Below are 19,243 nucleotides of genomic sequence, written 5' to 3'. Positions count from 1 at the left end.
ACTCCGCCCATGACAAAGGTCATGAGGAAGGAGGCTCGGCATACGCAAAGGCAGGATCGAGCCTCAGGAGTCCCCCTGGAAATTCTCAAGCATCTACCCCCCAAACCAGAGTCTGCCTACTTTCTGCTTTGTGCTTTCACCTACACCTCTGACTTTACGGGGGGCTGTCCCCCACTACCTCTCTCTGAAAAAAGAATTAGCTTACAGCTCCAGTTAATAATTCCTGGGTGTGACAGTGTTTCAACCTAAAAACTCCTTTGGAAATCCTCTAGCCTGCCTGAATAGGTTTTTCCGGCCACAAGTGATTGTTCAGAGCCTCCCAACTGTGAGAGGCAGGAGATATTCTAAACTGCCTAAACACAGATTCCTTTGAGTAGTTAAAAGATTGATTAGAAATTGTATTGGTGAAGGGTTTTTCACTTGTTGGGCAAATGTTTGCTGCTAAGTCTCCATACTCCTTACCTACTGTGTCCTTGGCAGTGTATTGATTGATATAATGGGTGTATAGAAATGTAAAATGCAGCTTTGTCCAATGCTTTTTTGGAGGCTGGTGCCTGACTTTGGAATAATCACCTTTAGAGAAAAATAAGTTTCTTAAAATGTTAACAGGCCTCCGGGCCAGAAGATGATGTAATTCACTTGAACTTTTGCATACGATAAGTTTGAAAGCCTGGCTTCGATTAGGACCAGGAACTGCTGTCCTTGCATGACTCCACCCCTTCCCCCATTATCCTCTATGCACAACTTAAGGTATAAAAACTACTTTGGAAAATAAAGTGCGGGCCTTGTTCACTGAAACTTGGTCTCCCCATGTCGCTCTCTCTCTCAAGTTCTGGCTGAGTCTCCATCTGGAGCGCGGAACCCGCCATGCTTGCTAATTATGCCTGGGCTTCTAAGATCCGACCGGGGAGGCCTCAGTGTCTCCTCTCCTTCAGGACGCCTGCGGCCTACGTAAGTGGTGCAAACTTCTTGTCTTGAAGTTTTATTGGTCTCCCGCGTAAACCAAGCTACTTCAGCCTCTTTTCTCCACTGAATTTTCCTACTGAGCTATCCTCATTCTATTATTCTTTATATCCTTAATTAACGTTTAATTAAGCAGTTGTTTCCTGACCCTCGCCTATGCCGTCTCTCCTTCGAATACCCTGGAATAGCCGGGGCTGGACCCCGGCAGTCTCTTAGGAACCTTTTGGGGGGAAGCATATGGAGAATTAGGTTTCAACAAAATAAGGGACTAAATCACTAAAATAAGGGACTAAAGGGAATGAAAACACGTGACTAAGGAAAAGAGAAACCCACTCTATGAAATAGGCAAGGCACTAAACACCAGAATGACTGCTGTTTAGGAAGAGAGGAAGACAAGCTTCTGGGGAAAAGTATAACTGATAGGTTATAAGATGCACTTGGACATTTGGAGGTAGATCTTCTCTGGGGGTTAGAAAAATAGTTTGATAGGTATATGGAGTTTCTTTTAGAGAAAAACAGTAAAGTGTTAGATTGAACAACATGAAATTTCCGTTTTGTAGTTCCAAATTTTGTCCAACATTGGCTATTTTATATGGTTCAATGTAACTTACAAGTAAGTAACATGATGCAGGAAATCTGCATCAAAAACTCTAACAATAACAAAAGAAAATTTGGAGGAATATGTTAAATAAGAATGTCAGATATTGTTATTGAAACTAGGTAACAGACACATAGGGTTGGTTCATTGTCCTGTATGTATTTGAATATCCCATAAGAAAAAGGAGTAAAAACAAAAGAAAGAAAGAAAATCATGACAACAGAAAACGTGCAAAAGTTCAATAATCTTTCAAACAGCTGGAGGGATTTCCACTTACCAATGCTCAGATGAAATACAGTTACGGGACTACTGGACACAAAAAGAAAATGTCAATGAAGGCCCATCTACACTAGACCATCACTCACAGTGGGTCAGGCAATGTCAGGGATGTTTCCCATCCCCCATTCCATCCTTGAGAGCGTCCCAGGTGGCACAGTGGTAAAGAATCTGCCTGCCAATGCAGGAGACATGGGTTTGATCCCTTGATGGGAAAGATCCCCTGGAGTAGGAAATAGCAAGCCATTCCAGTATTCTTGCCTGGAAAATCCCATGGACAGAGGAGCCTTGCGGGCTACAGTCCACAGAGTCTCAAAGAGTTGGACATGACTTAGCTACTGAGCATGACGGCAGCAATTCCACCCCGTCCTTTATGTGTTGACTCCAGTGATTCTAGGATTGCTCTGCACAACACAACAGTACTGACAGCTTAGATCTAACGTTGAATAAGGCGATCATTTTTCACTGCCCATCAGTTTCCTCCCAGTTCATTTCTCTTCCTGTCCAAACCAGATTCCAGGATTTATCATTCTATTCATTCCCTGTAAATACTCTTAAGTCGTGGCTCTCTCATTTCTGGTCTTTGTAGCTGGCAACAACCAGACCTGGAATGAACCCTACCTCCTGCCTTCTCTGCATCTGTACACAGAGAACTAAATATTACTGGAGAAAATCACTTAAATCAATTGACAGGCTTAATGTTATATTTATTATTGCAAATCGTATACTGGCAAGTTTACTCTTGTTGCTGTTTTAAATGCAGCTAAGTAATTTGAAACAAAGTGTAAAAAAAGAAAGAGTGTAAAACCAACAGCCAATCTCAAAACAAAGCAATGGATGCCAAAACACTGTCATGGCATCCACAAGGAACTGAAAAAATAAATGGCAAGTTGGAATTCTACTCACAGCAAAGATATTTTTCAAGAATGAAGGTAAAATAAAAAAACATGGAGACCAAAAAAATCTAAAACAGTTTTGAATCACCAGCAGGCCTAAATTAAAGAAAATACTAAAGAACATTCTTTTGGCAGAATGGAAATATTCCTACACAGATGCCCAGAGAATTTAGGAGGGAAAGGAGCAACAAAAATGGCAAATATATGGAAAAATCCCCCAAATACTGACTTTTAAAAATAATGTCTTATGAGATCTAAAATATAAAATTAAAATATACCACAAGAGCATCCAAATAAACAGGAAGATAAATGGACATAAAAGATTCTATAGATCTAGCACGGTTGGAAAAGAGAGTAAAGACACAAATTAATATCAAATTTTGATAAGTTATAGTTGTATGTTCTATCTCCAGGGAAAGAACTAGTAAAAGAAATAGAATATACAACTTCTAAACTAATAGAGAAAAAAAGTAGAATATTAAAAAACTGTCAATTCAAATGAGGGCTAGGAAGAGGAAACAACACTGAACTGATAAAGCAAGTGGAAAGGACATAGTAAGATACAAATTTAATTCTAAATATGTCAGTAATTCCATTAAGCTTAAATGGACTAAATAGCCTAATTTAAAAACAAAGGTTATATGACTACATAAAGAAACAAAACTCAACAATATGCTGTTTACAATGGACACATATAAAACATAATGAGAAAGAAACATTGAAAATAAAACAATGGGAAAAATTCTTTGCAAATACATTTAGAAATTAAACCCATATAACTCTATTAATATCAGGCAAACACACACACACACAAAGTAACTTTAAGGCAAAAACATGATTAAAGATAGAAACACTTTACAATGATAAAAGGCTTAAGTCACCAGGAGACTACAAGTCTAAATTTGCACATGTCAAATATTGACAACATGGACTAAAAATACTATACATTTGTATATATAGTATTCTGTCAATTTATATATATATCAGTTTATATTTTTGTCAATATATTTATATATATTTATATATCTCTCTATATATATATATTTATATCTCTACCAGAGAATATATATATATATGTGTATGTGTGTGTGCATATATATATATATACATATATATATAAGTTTAGTTGCTCAGTCATGCCCGACTCTTTGCAACCCCAGGGACTGTAGCCTGCCAAGCACCTCTGTCCATGAAATTCTCCAGGCAAGAATATTGGAGTGGGTAGCCATTTCCTTTTCCGGGGGATCTTTCCAACCCCGGGATGGAACCTGGGACTCCTGCATTGCAGGCAGATTCTTTATACTCTGAGCCACCAGGTAAGCTCCAGTATACTAATATTTAAATATACTTAGTCTATGGGGTTGCAAGAGTCAGACATGACTGAGCAACTAAACAACAAAAGTAGTACCTACAAAAAAGCTTATATCAAGTGTACTGTTTACAAGTAAAATGTTGACAGTGTGATATCAGGAACAAGACACAGATGCCAGTAATCACTCCTGCTTCTGCTCAATATTGTACTTAAAGCCCTAATCAGTTTAGAGAGCAAGGAAAAGAAATAAAATGTGAAAGAATAGGAAAGTAAAAAATAAAACTCTCATTATCCTCAGATGATAAATATACAAAATTCCAGAGAATCTTCATGTAAATTATTGCAGTCAACAAGTAGGTCTAGAAAAGTCTCTGAAAATAAGGTAATACACAAAACTCAATTGTATTTCTATATATTAGCAACAAACATAAAAAATGCTTTAAAAGGTCACATTTATAATAAAATCAAAACTACCAAATACCTCAGGGGGAAATATGTAAGACCTTTATGCATAAAATTATCATATACTATTGAGAGAATTAAAGAAAAAATAAATGAGAGATTTATCATATTTATGACATAAATTCTAACTAAATTTATCTAAAAATTCAGTGCAATCCCAGTCAACAAGTTATTTTGTGGAACTTGATCTAAAACTTACATGGTAATGAAAGGCACTGAAATAGCCAACACAAAGTTGATGAAGCGTGAGTTAGAATAACTTGTCTACCAGATGCCAGGACTTAGGAGAAAGCTACAAAAACTAATATGGCAAGGCAGTGATGCAAAGATAGATAAATAGGCCAATGAAACTGAATAGAGAATCCTGAAACAGATCCATGCATATGACCCACGGACACTTGATCCAAGGTGATACTACAGGAGAAAGAGATTTCAGTTCAGTTCAGTTCAGTTCAGTCACTCGGTCGTGTCCGACTCTTTGCGACCCCATGAATCGCAGCACGCCAGGCCTCCCTGTCCATCACCAACTCCCGGAGTTCACCCAGACTCGCGTCCATCGAATCAGTGATGCCATCCAGCCATCTCATCCTCTGTCGTCCCCTTCTCCTCCTGCCCCCAATCCCTCCCAGCATCAGAGTCTTTTCCAATGAGTCAACTCTTCGCAAGAGGTGGCCAAAGTACTGGACTTGCAGCTTTAGCATCATTCCTTCCAAAGAACGCCCAGGGCTGATCTCCTTTAGAATGGACTGGTTGGCTCTCCTTGCAGGCCAAGGGACTCTCAAGAGTCTTCTCCAACACCATAGTTCAAAAGCATCAATTCTTCGGTGCTCAGCCTTCTTCACAGTCCAACTCTCACATCCATACATGACCACAGGAAAAACCATAGCCTTGACTAGACGAACTTCTGTTGGCAAAGTGATGTCTCTCCTTTTGAATATGCTATCTAGGTTGGTCATAACTTTTCTTCCAAGGAGTAAGTGTCTTTTAATTTCATGGCTGCAATCACCATCTGCAGTGATTTTTGAAGCCCAGAAAAATAAAGTCTGACTGTTTCCACTGTTTCCCCATCTATTTCCCATGAAGTGATGGGACTGGATGCCATGATCTTCGTTTTTTGAATGTTAAGCTTTAAGCCAACCTTTTTAAATCTCCATTTTCACTTTCATCAAGAGGCTTTTGAGTTCCTCTTCACTTTCTGCCATAAGGGTGGTATCATCTACATATCTGAGGTTATTGATATTTCTCCCAGCAATCTTGATTCCAGCTTGTGCTTCTTCCAGCCCCGAGTTTCTCATGATGTACTCTGCATATAAGTTAAATAAACGGGGTGACAATATACAGCCTTGACATACTCCTTTTCCTATTTGGAACCAGTCTGTTGTTCCATGTCCAGTTCTAACTGTTGCTTCCTGACCTGCATACAGATTTCTCAAGAGGCAGATCAGGTGGTCTGGTATTCCCATCTCTTTCAGAATCTTCCACAGTTTATTGTGATCCATACAGTCAAAGGCTTTGGCATAGTCAATAAAGCAGAAATAGATGTTTTTCTGGAACTCTCTTGCTTTTTCCATGATCCAGCAGATGTTGGCAATTTGATCTCTGGTTCCTCTGCCTTTTCTAAAAGCAGCTTGAACATCAGGAAGTTCACGGTTCACATATTGCTGAAGCCTGGCTTGGAGAATTTTGAGCATTACTTTACTAGCATGTGAGATGAGTGCAATTGTGAGGTAGTTTGAGCATTCCTTGGCATTGCCTTTCTTAGGGATTGGAATGAAAACTGACCTTTCCCAGTCCTGTGGCCACTGCTGAGTTTTCCAAATTTGCTGGCATATTGAGTGCAGCACTTTCACAGCATCCTCTTTCAGGATTTGAAGTAGCTCAACTGGAATTCCATCACCTCCACTAGCTTTGTTCGTAGTGATGCTTTCTAAGGCCCACTTGACTTCACATTCCAGGATGTCTGGCTCTAGGTCAGTGATCACACCATCGTGATTATCTGGGTCGTGAAGATCTTTCAACCCATACATTTATATATTATGCATTTTTCTATGTATGTGTTATAGGTGAAAGTCACTCAGCTGTGTCCACCTTTTTTGCAACCCATGGACAGTAGCCCCCAGGCTCCTCTTTGATGGGTATTCTCCAGCCAAGGATACTGGAGTGGGTTGCCATGCCCTCCTCCAGGGGGTCTTCCTAACCCAGGGATTGAACCCAGGTTTCCTGCATTGCAGGCAGATTCTTTACCAACTGAGCTACCTGGGAAGCCCCTTGTATGTGTTATAGTTCACTATTAAAAAAAAAACACGAGCATATTGATGATTAAAAGTAATGACAGTAAAGTAATACAGAAGAATAAAATCACTACAAACTACTATTACACTGCTGCTGCTGCTAAGTCGCTTCAGCTGTGTCCGACTCTGTGCGACCTCAGAGACGGCAGTCCAGGCTCCGCTGTCCCTGGGATTCTCCAGGCAAGAGCACTGGAGTGGGTTGCCATTTCCTTCTCCAATGCATGAGAGTGAAAAGTGAAAGTGAACTCGCGCAGTTGTGTCCGACTCTTAGCGACCCCACGGACTGCAGCCCACCAGGCTCCTCCATCCATGGGATTTTCCAGGCAAGAGTACTGGAGTGGGGTGCCATTGCCTTCTCTGACTATTACACTAAATAAAAGAAACCAAGTTAGTGTATAACCAATTACACTAAATTTGAAGGACTGAATTCTACCACTCAAAGAGAAAAATTTTCAAAATGTGTTAAACAACTAAACATAGCTCTATGTTGTTTATAAAAAGCACCCTTAAAATCATCAAGAAAGGATAAAAATATAAAGGTAAGCATAGAAAAACAAAAGAAATGTAAATTTAAAAGAAGGGATAGCAAGGTAGAAATTAAAAGTATTAAAATGTATAAAGACAAGCAATACATAATGAAAAAGACACTGTTTATGAAGATGACACAAGTTATAAGTCTGTATGTATCAAACACAACAGCAAAAAAATAAAATTAAATTGCACTGATAATGATGAAAATAGTTATACAGAAAGAGTTTGATACACTTCTTTCATGGGAACTCCTTGTCAATCCAGTGATTAAGACTCCAAACTTTTACTGCCAAGGGCCTGGGTTTGATCCCTGGTCAGGACACTAAAATCCCACAAGTCCCATGGTGCGGGGGAAAAAAAAAAAAATACACCTTTTTCACAATTAAATGGATTTAGTTGTCAAAGAATGGAATAATATAATCAACACATTCACAGATAAAGGGATAACTAGCTAGCCACATAGATAGACGGACATATAGATATGAAATCTTTTTGGGTCTTTCTTACAGCTAGCATTGTTAGGTATCTCCCTAACAGCCATTCCTGTCTCTCTTCCTTTAAAAAAAAATAATATTTATTTATTTATTGGCTGTATTGGGTCTTCATTGATGCTCGGCTTGTCTCTAGTTGTGGTGAGCAGAGGCCACTCTTCATTGCAGTGCAGGGCTTCTCACTGCAGTGGCTTCTCTCGTTGCAGAGCACAGGCTCTAGGTACACGCGCTTCAGTAGCTGTGGCTCATGGGCTCTAGAGCACAGGCTCAATAACTGTGGTGCACAGGCTTAGGTGCTCAGAGGCATGTAGAAATTTCCAGATTAGGGATTGAACCCATGTCTCCTGCATTGGCAGGTGGATTCTTTACCACTGAACCACCAGGGAAGCTGTCTCTTCCTTCTTGATACCAAATTCTACTTTTTAGAAGGAAAGCTAAAAATGCTAAAGTGAAAGTGAGGTCGCTCAGTGGTTTCCGACTCTTAGTGACCCCATGGACTGCAGCCCACCAGGCTTCTCCACCCATGGGATTTTCCCGGCAAGAATACTGGAGTGGGTTGCCATTTCCTTCTCCAGGGGAATCTTCCCAACCCAGGGATCGAACCCTGGTCTCCTGCACTGCAGGCAGACTCTTTACCACCTGAGCCACCAGGGAAGCTAGATAAAGATGCTAGATACTTCCCTAACACCACTTGCAGCCAGGGCACAGGCCTGAGACCTTGCTCTGTCCAGTGGGACCTGTAGGGAAATGTGCCAGGGTCTTTTAAGAATATTCTCTCTGAGAAGAGAGCATCACGTGATGAAAAAGCCTCACGTGCCTTCTGCTTTGAATTGGTCCTGTGAGGATGCCAAGGACTTGCAGGAAGGCAGAAGAGATAGAAAGTTTGCAGGGTCCCAGAGAAACTGACCCCAGAACCCTAACATAATGAAGCCACTGAACCAGCTGTGGAACTACTACCTGCCCCAGTCTTTTTGGAAAGTAAGCAGAATCAGCCCCTTCATTAAGCTACTTTTAATCAGATATTCTATCTCCTGCAGCCTACGGCATCCTAACTGGATCACCCATTCTAACTGATCTAAATAAATCATGTCATAAGAACGGTTTAACAATTTTTTAAAGTACAGATCTTTTAGGCCCCATTCTCAGATCTTCAGCAAATAACAATAGACATATGTAATAAAAGGCAACTAAAAAACATAACCACTGGAGACTTAAAAAAACCCATAAACTGAATGTCATTGGATATTTTCTCAGAGAAAATAAAACATGAAATTACAAACTATCCAGAAAACAATGAAAACAACACTTTTTAACAAAAGCTATGGAACAACACAATGTGTTTAGGTGCGTGCTAAGTTGCTTCAGTCGTGTCCAACTCTGCAACCCTATGACTCTGCTAACCTATAGAAGCCTACCAGGCTTCTTTGTCCATGGGGATTCTCCAGGCAAGAATACTGGAGTGGGTTGCCACACCCTCCTCCAGGGGATCTTCCTGATCCAGGGATCAAACCTGCATCTCTTTTGTCTCCTGCATTGGCAGGTGGGTTCTTTACCACTAGCGCCACAGAAATGCCTGCGTGCGTGCTTTAGTCACTTAAGTCGTCCGACTCTCTGTGTTCCCATAGACCATGGCCTGCCAGGCTCCTCTGTCCATGGGATTCTCCAGGCAAGCACACTGGAGTGGGTTGCCATTTCCTTCTCCAGTGATAAAGTAGGAAGTGAGTGAAGTGAGTGAAGTGAAGTCACTTAGTCGTGTCCGACTCTTTGTGACCCCATGACTGTAGCCTACCAGGCTCCTCCATCCATGGGATTTTCCAGGCAAGAGTACTGGAGTGGGTTACAGAAATGCCTAATCACCATCATTAACCTAAAAAGACTAAAACTAAAGGCAACTGCCACTCATGTTGAAGACTTAGAGGCCAAGCAATAAAGAAGTAAAAAAGAGGGAATTAATAATAAAGATAAAGGTTGAAATTAAGGAAATGGAAAACCAAAAAAGTAGAAATGATTAATAAGTTCAAAAACTGTTTTTTAAGATACACCAACAAAATAGATAAATTTCTTCTGAGACTGATTAAAAATGAAAGTGAAAGTGAAAGTCACTCAGTCGTGTTGGACTCTTTGTGACCCATGGACTATACATTCCATGGAATTCTCTAGGTGAGAATACTGGAGTGGGTAGCTTTTCCCTTCTCCAAGGGATCTTCTCAACCTAGTAATCGAACCGCGGTCTCCTGCATTGCAGGTGGATTCTTTACCAACTGAGCTATCAGGGAAGCCCAAAGAAAAATGAGGAGAGAATAAAACTTTACAAGATCAGGAATTTTCGAAGGAGATATAAACACAGATACAAAAAAGATTTTTAAAATTATAAAATCTATGACCACAAACTTGAAACCCTAGAACAACTGGATAGTTCTCTAGCAAGATATAAATGAATCTGGGAACAAGTGGCAAACCCAAATACACCAACTACAATAGATTGGAAAGGCCTATTATTAAGAAGGAACTAAGACTGAGTGATTTCAGCTAACCTAAGAACAGTAATTCAGCATTATTTAAATTATCTTAGAATGAATGAAAAGGGAAACTTAATACATTTCATGAGTCAGCAAAATTTTTAACACCAAAACCTGATACGGTAACCACCCTACACCAAAAAAAGGAAACTACAATATTACTTTTTAAGTTACAGATGAAAAATTTCCAAATAAAACATTGGGAAGCAGTATTTAGGAATGACTCAAGACAATAAACAATATGACCAACCAGAGCTTCATTCAAGGAATACAAGAGTGAAAGTCAATGTAATGAAGTATATTTGCCAAAAATCAACAGCACACATCAATATGCTTAGTGAAAAAAGAAAACCATTTTGAATAAAATAGGAAATCAGACAGGAATGCTTGCTATGGCTATTATTATTTAACACTGTCATGAGAAGGTCTGGCAAATGAAATAAACACTGGAAAAATGATACACTATTTTTGCTAATTACAGAACTGTATACTTAGAAAATCCAATAGACTGTAGTTTACAAAAAAAAAACAAAAACAGCAAACAGTCATATCTGGTAAAATTAACAAGAATATTTGATAAGGTAACTCTATGATACAAAATAAATTTACAAACATCATTAGGCTTTTAATATTCTGGCATAAACACCCAGAAACAAAAATGGGAAAAATATTCTATGCACAATAGTGAAAAAAGCAATACAATATTGTTATAGACTGAATGTATCCTCCCCAATTCAGAGGTTAATAACTTCATTTCCAATGTGACGGTATCTGGAGGTGGGGCCTTTGAGAGGTAATTAGGTCATGAGGGTAGAACCCAAATAAATTAGATTAGTGTCCTAATAAGAACAGGCCAGAGAGTTAGCTAGCTTTCTTTGTGCCAGTGGAAGGCAACAGTGAGAAATCAACTGTCTGCAACCCAGAAGAGCGCTCTCACCAGAACCCGACCATGCCTACACCCTGATCTTGCACTTCCAGCCTCCACAACTCTGAGAATTTCTGTTGTTTATAAACCACCCAGTCTAGATGCTTTGTTATAGCAGCCCAAACTGACTAAGACAAAGAGGAATAAACTCTGTAAGAAAAGCATAAAACCTATATGATGACAACCATAAAATCACACTGAAGGATAAATTTTAAAATCTGAGTGTATGAAAAGATATCTATATTCTTTTTTATATATAATTAAATTTATTTTTTAATTTATTTCTTTTCAACCAAAGGATAGTTGCTCTACAACATTGTGTTGGTTTCTGCCAAACATCAACATGAATCTGCCATAGGTAGATATCCATATTCTTAGATGGAAAGATTTAACATCAATTCTCTTAATATCATAAAAAAGTGCAGTTAAAAAGCAAGTAAGATATGGGCTCCTAAAAGAGAAAAGAGACATTAGGTATTATAAAAGCTGAGGAAATTAGAATAAACTATGGACTCTACTTAATACCAGTGCATAAGTACTGCCTCATTAATTGTAACATAGGTATCATACTAATATAAAAGGTAAATGGGAAAAATGTGAGGAGTACACAGAAATCCTCTGTACTATCTTCACAATTTTTCTGTAAATCTAAAACAGTTTTTAAAAATAAAGTTTTATTTAAAAAATATTTGTTAAGACAACTAAGTCTTTTTTACAAAAACCTATTCTAATTAAATGGATAAAGGCATCTAAAAGTTTAGAGAGAAAATAAATGCCCAAGAAAGCAAAAAAAGAATGAAAAAGAATAATGAAAGAAAATATACTATAAAGTCCCTGTAATTAAATCAATATGGAATATTAGTATAGGAATAGATACATCAAGCTATACTTGGTCATCTGATGCAAAGAGCTGACTCACTGGAAAAGAACTTGATGCTGGGAAATATTGAGGGCAGAGGGGAAATGAGGTGACAGAGGATGAGATGGTTGGATGGCATCATCGACTCAATGGACATGAGTTTGAGCAACCTCAGGGAGATAGCAAAGGATAGGGAAGCCTGGAGTAGTGCAGTCCATGGGGTCCCAAAGAATCAGACACGACTGAGCGACTGAACAACCACCACAACATCGAGATATATCAATCAGTGGACCAGAACAGAACACCCAGAAAAAAATCTAGTTTATATGAGATTTTAATAAATGAGGAAAATGTATTTCAATTCAATGGGCAAAGAGTGACTATTTAATAAATGGTGCTGGCACAACTGGCAAGCCAGCTGGTAGAAAACAGTCTTCACTCTTATAAATAAAAAACAAATTACAGATGGAATAGATGCCTATTGTAATAAATACAGCATTAAAAAATTAAAAGGAAAGCTAGGAAAAACACTTCAATCTGTTTTCTAAACCAGAAAGAAAAGACAGCCATATGTGAGTTTATAAAAATGAAAAACAATTTATGTGACAAAAGCTTTTATAAACAAAACTAATAGGCAAATAATAGATTTGGGAAAATACTTGAAAAAGAGATAACAGATAATGAGTTAATAGTCATCACCAATATACAAAATGCTCTTAAAAACTGGCAAGAGACAAACAATCCAGTGGGAAAATTGGTAAAAGATGCGAAAATGGAATCTATGAGAACAAATCCACACTGCATGAAGATGCTCCAACTAACTAGCAATTAGAGAAGTGCAAATTACAGTTAAAAAAAAAAATACATTCCTCTACACCCAATCAGATAAAAGAAAATTGAGAGAGCAACAACAGTCAACAGGATAAAGAGAAAAAATTTTGTTTACAGCTGTTGAAAAGCAGTTGGGCAAATATTTTTAAATTAAAAGTACATTGACACTTCAACCAACAAATCACACTCCTGGAAATAGATCCCACAAAAACAAAATCACAAATAATATGTTTATTACAGCATTGTTCTTACTGCAGAAAAAAATAAAAAGTAACAAAATGAGTTTGTACTATAAGGTAATAGATAACGACACATTTATACTGTGGAATGTTAAGCAGCCATCAAAAAGAATGACTTAGTGGTATATCTTTGACTTGGAGGGATTCTCCTGGGTGTATTTTTAAATGATAAAGGCGAGATGCATAGAGGTGGATACACCATGATCCCATTTTTAAACAGTAAACATTGAACAAAACCCCCAAAACATATGTGCACCTGAATGTGTGTGTGTGTGTGTGTGCATGCACGTGTGTTGTGTGAATGTGAATTTGGAGACAAACATGGAAGGAAACACACAAGTTGCTAACAGAGATGATTGACAGTGTGGTGAGGAAGAAGGGTTTCTTGGGCTGAAAAGGAAAAATGGGCAGAATATATGCTATGATTACATTGATATTAAGGAAGGTAACGGAAAACTTGCTACAACATGGATTAGGGTACATCATGATTGGCGTGAGTGTCCATCCTCCACATGGTCCCCATTCTCAAATTATTTCACAGTCATCTAGCATTTTCTCATTCATTGAACTAAAAAAAAAATTAGTTCTGCATGTCAGTGGTAAAGAATCTGTCTGCAAATGAGGTGGGTTCGATCCCTGGATTGGGAAGATCCCGTGAAGAAGAAAATGGCAACCCACTCCAGTATTCCTGCCTGGGAACTCTCATGGACAGAGGAGGCTGGCAGGCTACAGTACAAATGGTCACAAAGAGTTGGACACAACTTAGCGACTAAAAAACAATAACACAACGTAAGTATCACAGTCTTCTCATTTGTGCATTTTGTGACAACTGAAAAATATATAACTTTTTCCATTAAATATTACTCCACATGTTATCAAATTGAACTTTGGACCCCACTCTTCAAGTTAAGGTATGGTTTAAGGACAAATGCAAATATGTACTTATATATAAAGAAATTGGAAAAAATAAGGAGTTGGTAGTTATATATTTCCTGATTGTTGAATGTCCATAAAGTAAAAAAAAAAAAAAGTAGTAACAGAAAAATATGCATAAAGCTTCCTATTTCAGTAAAAACAAGCAAAACCCTAATTATAAATGTACAATTAAATATTTTAAGTGAAAAAGAAAGCTTCAGAAAGGATTCACAAAGTCAAGGGCCCAAGTTACATAAAAAGGAGGGAAGTAGAGGGGAGGGGGCAATTACTAGCTTTGCTTTTATACCTCTACGCATTTTATTACTTCATTTACTACAACAAGCAAAAAAGTATTGCTTTTGAAATCTGAAAATACTACGTAAAGAAAACAAAAATAAATTGCAAACAACAAAATAAAATAAATTGGGTATTAATGAGTACCTATCTCATAAGATCTATTGTGTAGATTAAATGAGATAACCCATGTAAAGTATTTAGCATATTACCTAATATGTTGCAAATGCTCAATAAATAGGAGCTATACTACAAAGAGCAGTGAAAATCAGGAAACTGAAAAGATAAGGTCTCTGAAAATGACATTGTGTGCACGAGACACTTTTCCTCTATGACTGAATCTGATGTCCTTTGCACTCCAAGGACTCTTACTATAGTAACTATACAGCTCATCAAACATAACTTTAATTGACAGTACAAATAAAATTACAATTAGACAAATAAGATAATTAAATAATACAAAGGAAATGGCAACCTTTTTGCCTTGCAGGTTCTTTAAGAACTTCAAGAACCATTCTGAAAGCACTATGCTCCTGCTCCTGTCACAACCACTTAAGATGAGAAATACTTCACCCTGGATGTCTCCCTTGGGTGACAGGAGACTGACAGAACACAGTTCACACAGATTGGAGAATGATGCTAAAGTCCTTTCTGAGGGTCTGCCAAGTGGGAAATCCATTCATGAAAGTAGAAATTCCACTCTCAACTGTAAGAATTTCTTTGCTGGTCTGCGTCAAAACATGTTAGTTTAGTGATAGTCTACAAACGAAAATTGGTCCATCAATTCTATTCTTACTGTCCAACCAAACACTGAAATAAGTTCATAAATCACACGAGTGTGTTACTAGCCTCGTTACTTACATGGAATTGACTTTCTCTTCAGGGCCTTGCACTTGGCCTGTCACAGTGCCTTTGCTGGTATTCTTCACCCAGCCAACCACTCCAATTTTCCTAGCCTCATCTTCAGTGTACTGGTTTCAGGAGAAAACAAGAGAGACAAAGTCCAGCGTCACACTTGATCCTAACTTTCAAAAATGTATGGTCACAAAAAAGCTGATTATTTTTTTTCTAAAATATAGTCTATGCCAAAAATTATGTAGCTAACCTCTGGTAATACCTACATTTACAAGAACCTTCATTTAAATGGTTTTTGTCTTGTTTTGCTAAATTCCACATTCAGTAAAGACAAGCACGTTGTGAGAAAATAAACTGATGGTGGGAATTATTTCAGAAAACAATATCCATGATTCCTTTGGAATCCATAAAACTCCGTTGCATTGCCCTCACAATCTCCTAATGCTAAGCTACTCTGTCAATCTGGGTTCCAAATGATGATCACTCCAAGATACTCAATCACTGAGGAAAAATATCTAGTTACAATCAATACAAAGTACTGAAAGAGAAGATTCCAACGTTTTCTCTTGACTCTGTACTTTCCAGAAATATTATAATTGTCTGAGTAAATGTATTTCTCCAATCATTCTTTTTTAAAATTCTTTTTCCCAATTCCAAATTTAGTTATGCTACTGGCACATGAAAACCCAGAAACATTCTGATTTTGAATTACTTTAACTACACCACAACAAAATTCTGTGGAACCAATCTACTAGCACTTTTTAGAAACATGTTTTTCTCCTCTTTGGAGGCCAGAGTGACCAAGAGCTGTGCCTTTTGTATGCCCAACCAAATGAAGCAATACAAACCAAGATGATTACAGCTAGGATTGCTTAAGGGCTGGTTCTGAAAATAAGTCTTCCCAGAGAATAATGAAAAAGGAAACAATCTGAATTCTAGGGGAGGGTCTATCTCAAAATACAGAGACTCAACTTATGGCAACCTGTTCAAACTCTCAGAGGTTAGGAAAAATAGATATTCTTAAAGTATTTTAAAACAAGTAGATATTTTAAAATAAATATTTAAAAAACAACAAGGGGTTTTAACTTTAAAAACCTAGGGGCTTTCCTGGTGGCTCAGACAGTAAAGAGTCTCCAGTGGGAGACTCAGGTTCTACCCCTGGGTCAGGAAGATCCCCTGAAGAAGGGAATGGCTACCCACTCCAGTATTCTTGCCTGGAGAATTCCACGGACAAAGGAGCCTAGTGGGCTCACAAAGTGTGAGGTCACAAAGAGTCGGACACAACTGAGCGACTATCACTTTCTTTCACCTTGGAGTCATTTCCTTATTCAATGGGCATTTTTCATTCTGCATTTCCAGATGTGTATCTTTTTTCGGAGAGATTCTTCCATCCAGGACAAGTGGAAGATCCCACAATTTGTATTAAACATGTGTGTGTGTTTGCTCAGTCACTTCAGCATTAAGCATATATAACCAAAATGTTTAACTGGATCACCCCCAGAGAGGTACTTTTGAAATTCACAGAAATATTAATGAAAAACTAGGAAGCCTGTAATGGACTGCTAGTTTGTAACTAGTCTATTTTTTAATAGACTGCTTTTAAAAGACAGTCTTCATAAAAATCTCAGCCAGTAATTTGAAAGAAATACAAATATTTCTTCATTTGTGGCCAAGGACAAGATTAGAACTAAGTATATAGATAACTGCTCTGTCTCTGTAACTAGAAATAACAGTGGAGGGAAGGCAAAGACAGCAGAAGATAATAAACAGATTGTACTGACTTACCATTCTGAAGCAAACACCTGTATGAAAGAAAGATGAAAAGAAATGTTAGTTTGTCTACCTTTAAAAAACTTATATATTTCCTGACTTAGCTTTCTAGTTTATTAAACAGTAAGTAAATGAAATAAACAAAACCTTTAATATCTGAATGCCTTCAGAAAGTGCTTTTTAAAAAAATTCTTTCCTTTTAAAACAAAAAGAGAAAAGGAAGACTATTTTGGAGAAAAAGAACAATGTTCTGAAACCAAAGTACAATGAAATGCCAAACTGCATATCATTCTATTAAAGTGCTAAATAAAACAAAATAATTACTACAAGAAGAGTTGAGTATGCTGGCATAAAATTTACCCACCCTCAGCTCCTAGAATGATTTCTTTAAATGCAAGGACTAAATTCAAGTTTACATGTAATAAAACATTTCTATTTTAATTCCACATTCTGGAAAAGACAAAACTACAGAGACAAGACACTGATCTGTGATTGCTAAGGGCCGGGAGTGAGGAGAAGAGGGGTGCCAGAAAGGAGCACGAGGGAACTTTCGGGGGTGATTGGACTGTTTTATGTCTCAGCTGTGCTGATGGTGCTTACATGACTTATTCATCTATGAAAATTCATTCAACTGTATACTAAAAAGGGTAAATCTTACTGAGTGTAAATTATACCTCAATTATTAAAAATTAGGAAAAATATTGGTAAATCACAGGGGATAGATCAAATCCATTTCAGAGAGGTCCATTGCTTTTCCAAACAGCAATTGAGCCTGGTTAAAATGATACAGAAGATGAGATCAGTGGCTTAGATAATTGTATATAGTTTTATAAGCGGATTTATAACAAGGAGTATTATTTGTTTCCTGAGGGGAGTGTACTGTGGTACCAGATGAATATGAAAGAAAAGAGTAGTGGTGCAATAAAGACTGAGTAGTATCACAAATGAAATGTTTATGGGGCTATAAAAAAGATTTTAAAAGAAACCTATAAAATGTGGAAGAATGATGAGTGAAGAATACTGATTTGAAGGAGAATCAGAAAGGCAATCTATTATATAGATGGAGGGAAAGACACAAGTTAGTAGATATATTTAAAAGGAATGGGTAAAAAACTCAGGAGAAACTTCTGGTCAACCAGACCATGTAAAAGAAACAAAACAGGCAGAACCGTGGAGAAGCATGCAGTCATTGTATCCTGAGAGAGAGGGGATCCCAGAAGATGCTGATGAGCAGAGTTGAAGGTTTGGGTCCAGGCATATTGTGCATATCCCTTCTGAGTTTCTCAACAGTGAACAGTCCCAAATAATGTTAGCACTAAGAAAAGAAAGCACATGCAACTAAAGTAAACAGAAACTGGAAACACAGTCCAGCTCTTTCCTACTCAAAGAGTGGTCCAGAACCAGAGGCAATAGCATCCATCACCTGAGAGGATTTTTAGAAAAATCACTTTGCCAAAGCTATCTTGAGAAACAAGAATGGAACTGGAGGAATCAATCTACGTGACTTCAGGCTCTACTACAAAGCCACAGTTATCAAGACAGTATGGTACTGGCACAAAGACAGAAATATAGATGAATGGAACAAAATAGAAAGCCCAGAGATAAATCCACGCACATATGGACACCTTATCTTTGACAAAGGAGGCAAGAATATACAATGGATTAAAGACAATCTCTTTAACAAGTGGTGCTGGGAAATCTGGTCAACCACTTGTAAAAGAATGAAACTAGAACACTTTCTAACACCATACACAAAAATAAACTCAAAATGGATTAAAGATCTCAATGTAAGACCAGAAACTATAAAACTCCTAGAGGAGAACATAGGCAAAACACTCTCTGACATACATCACAACAGGATCCTCTATGACCCACCTCCCAGAATATTGGAAATAAAAGCAAAAATAAACAAATGGGACCTAATTAAACTTAAAAGCTTCTGCACATCAAAGGAAACTATTAGCAAGGTGAAAAGGCAGCCTTCAGAATGGGAGAAAATAATAGCAAATGAAGCAACTGACAAACAACTAATCTCAAAAATATACAAGCAACTCCTACAGCTCAACTCCAGAAAAATAAATGACCCAATCCAAAAATGGGCCAAAGAACTAAATAGGCATTTTGCCAAAGAAGACATACAGATGGCTAACAAACACATGAAAAGATGCTCAACATCACTCATTATCAGAGAAATGCAAATCAAAACCACTATGAGG

At 37.7% G+C, this 19,243-nt stretch overlaps 1 protein-coding gene across 7 annotated transcripts in view; it reads right to left on the bottom strand.

The window, feature by feature from the left end:
• ACYP2 (acylphosphatase 2) overlaps positions 1-19,243 on the bottom strand; it is a 193,203-nt gene that overhangs the window by 159,168 nt on the left and 14,792 nt on the right. For all 7 annotated transcript variants that reach the window (XM_044925907.2, XM_044925908.2, XM_025261019.3 and 4 more), the window contains exons 2-3: positions 17,043-17,059; positions 15,264-15,373 (exon numbers count right to left, since the gene is read on the bottom strand). In XM_044925907.2, the coding sequence (XP_044781842.1) occupies positions 15,264-15,373; positions 17,043-17,059 (127 nt within the window). The remainder of the gene's footprint in view (positions 1-15,263; positions 15,374-17,042; positions 17,060-19,243) is intronic.

This window comes from Bubalus bubalis, chromosome 12 (assembly GCF_019923935.1).
Source record: "Bubalus bubalis isolate 160015118507 breed Murrah chromosome 12, NDDB_SH_1, whole genome shotgun sequence".
Taxonomy (NCBI): domain Eukaryota; kingdom Metazoa; phylum Chordata; class Mammalia; order Artiodactyla; family Bovidae; genus Bubalus; species Bubalus bubalis.
This window is presented reverse-complemented; position numbering and strand designations above follow the sequence as displayed.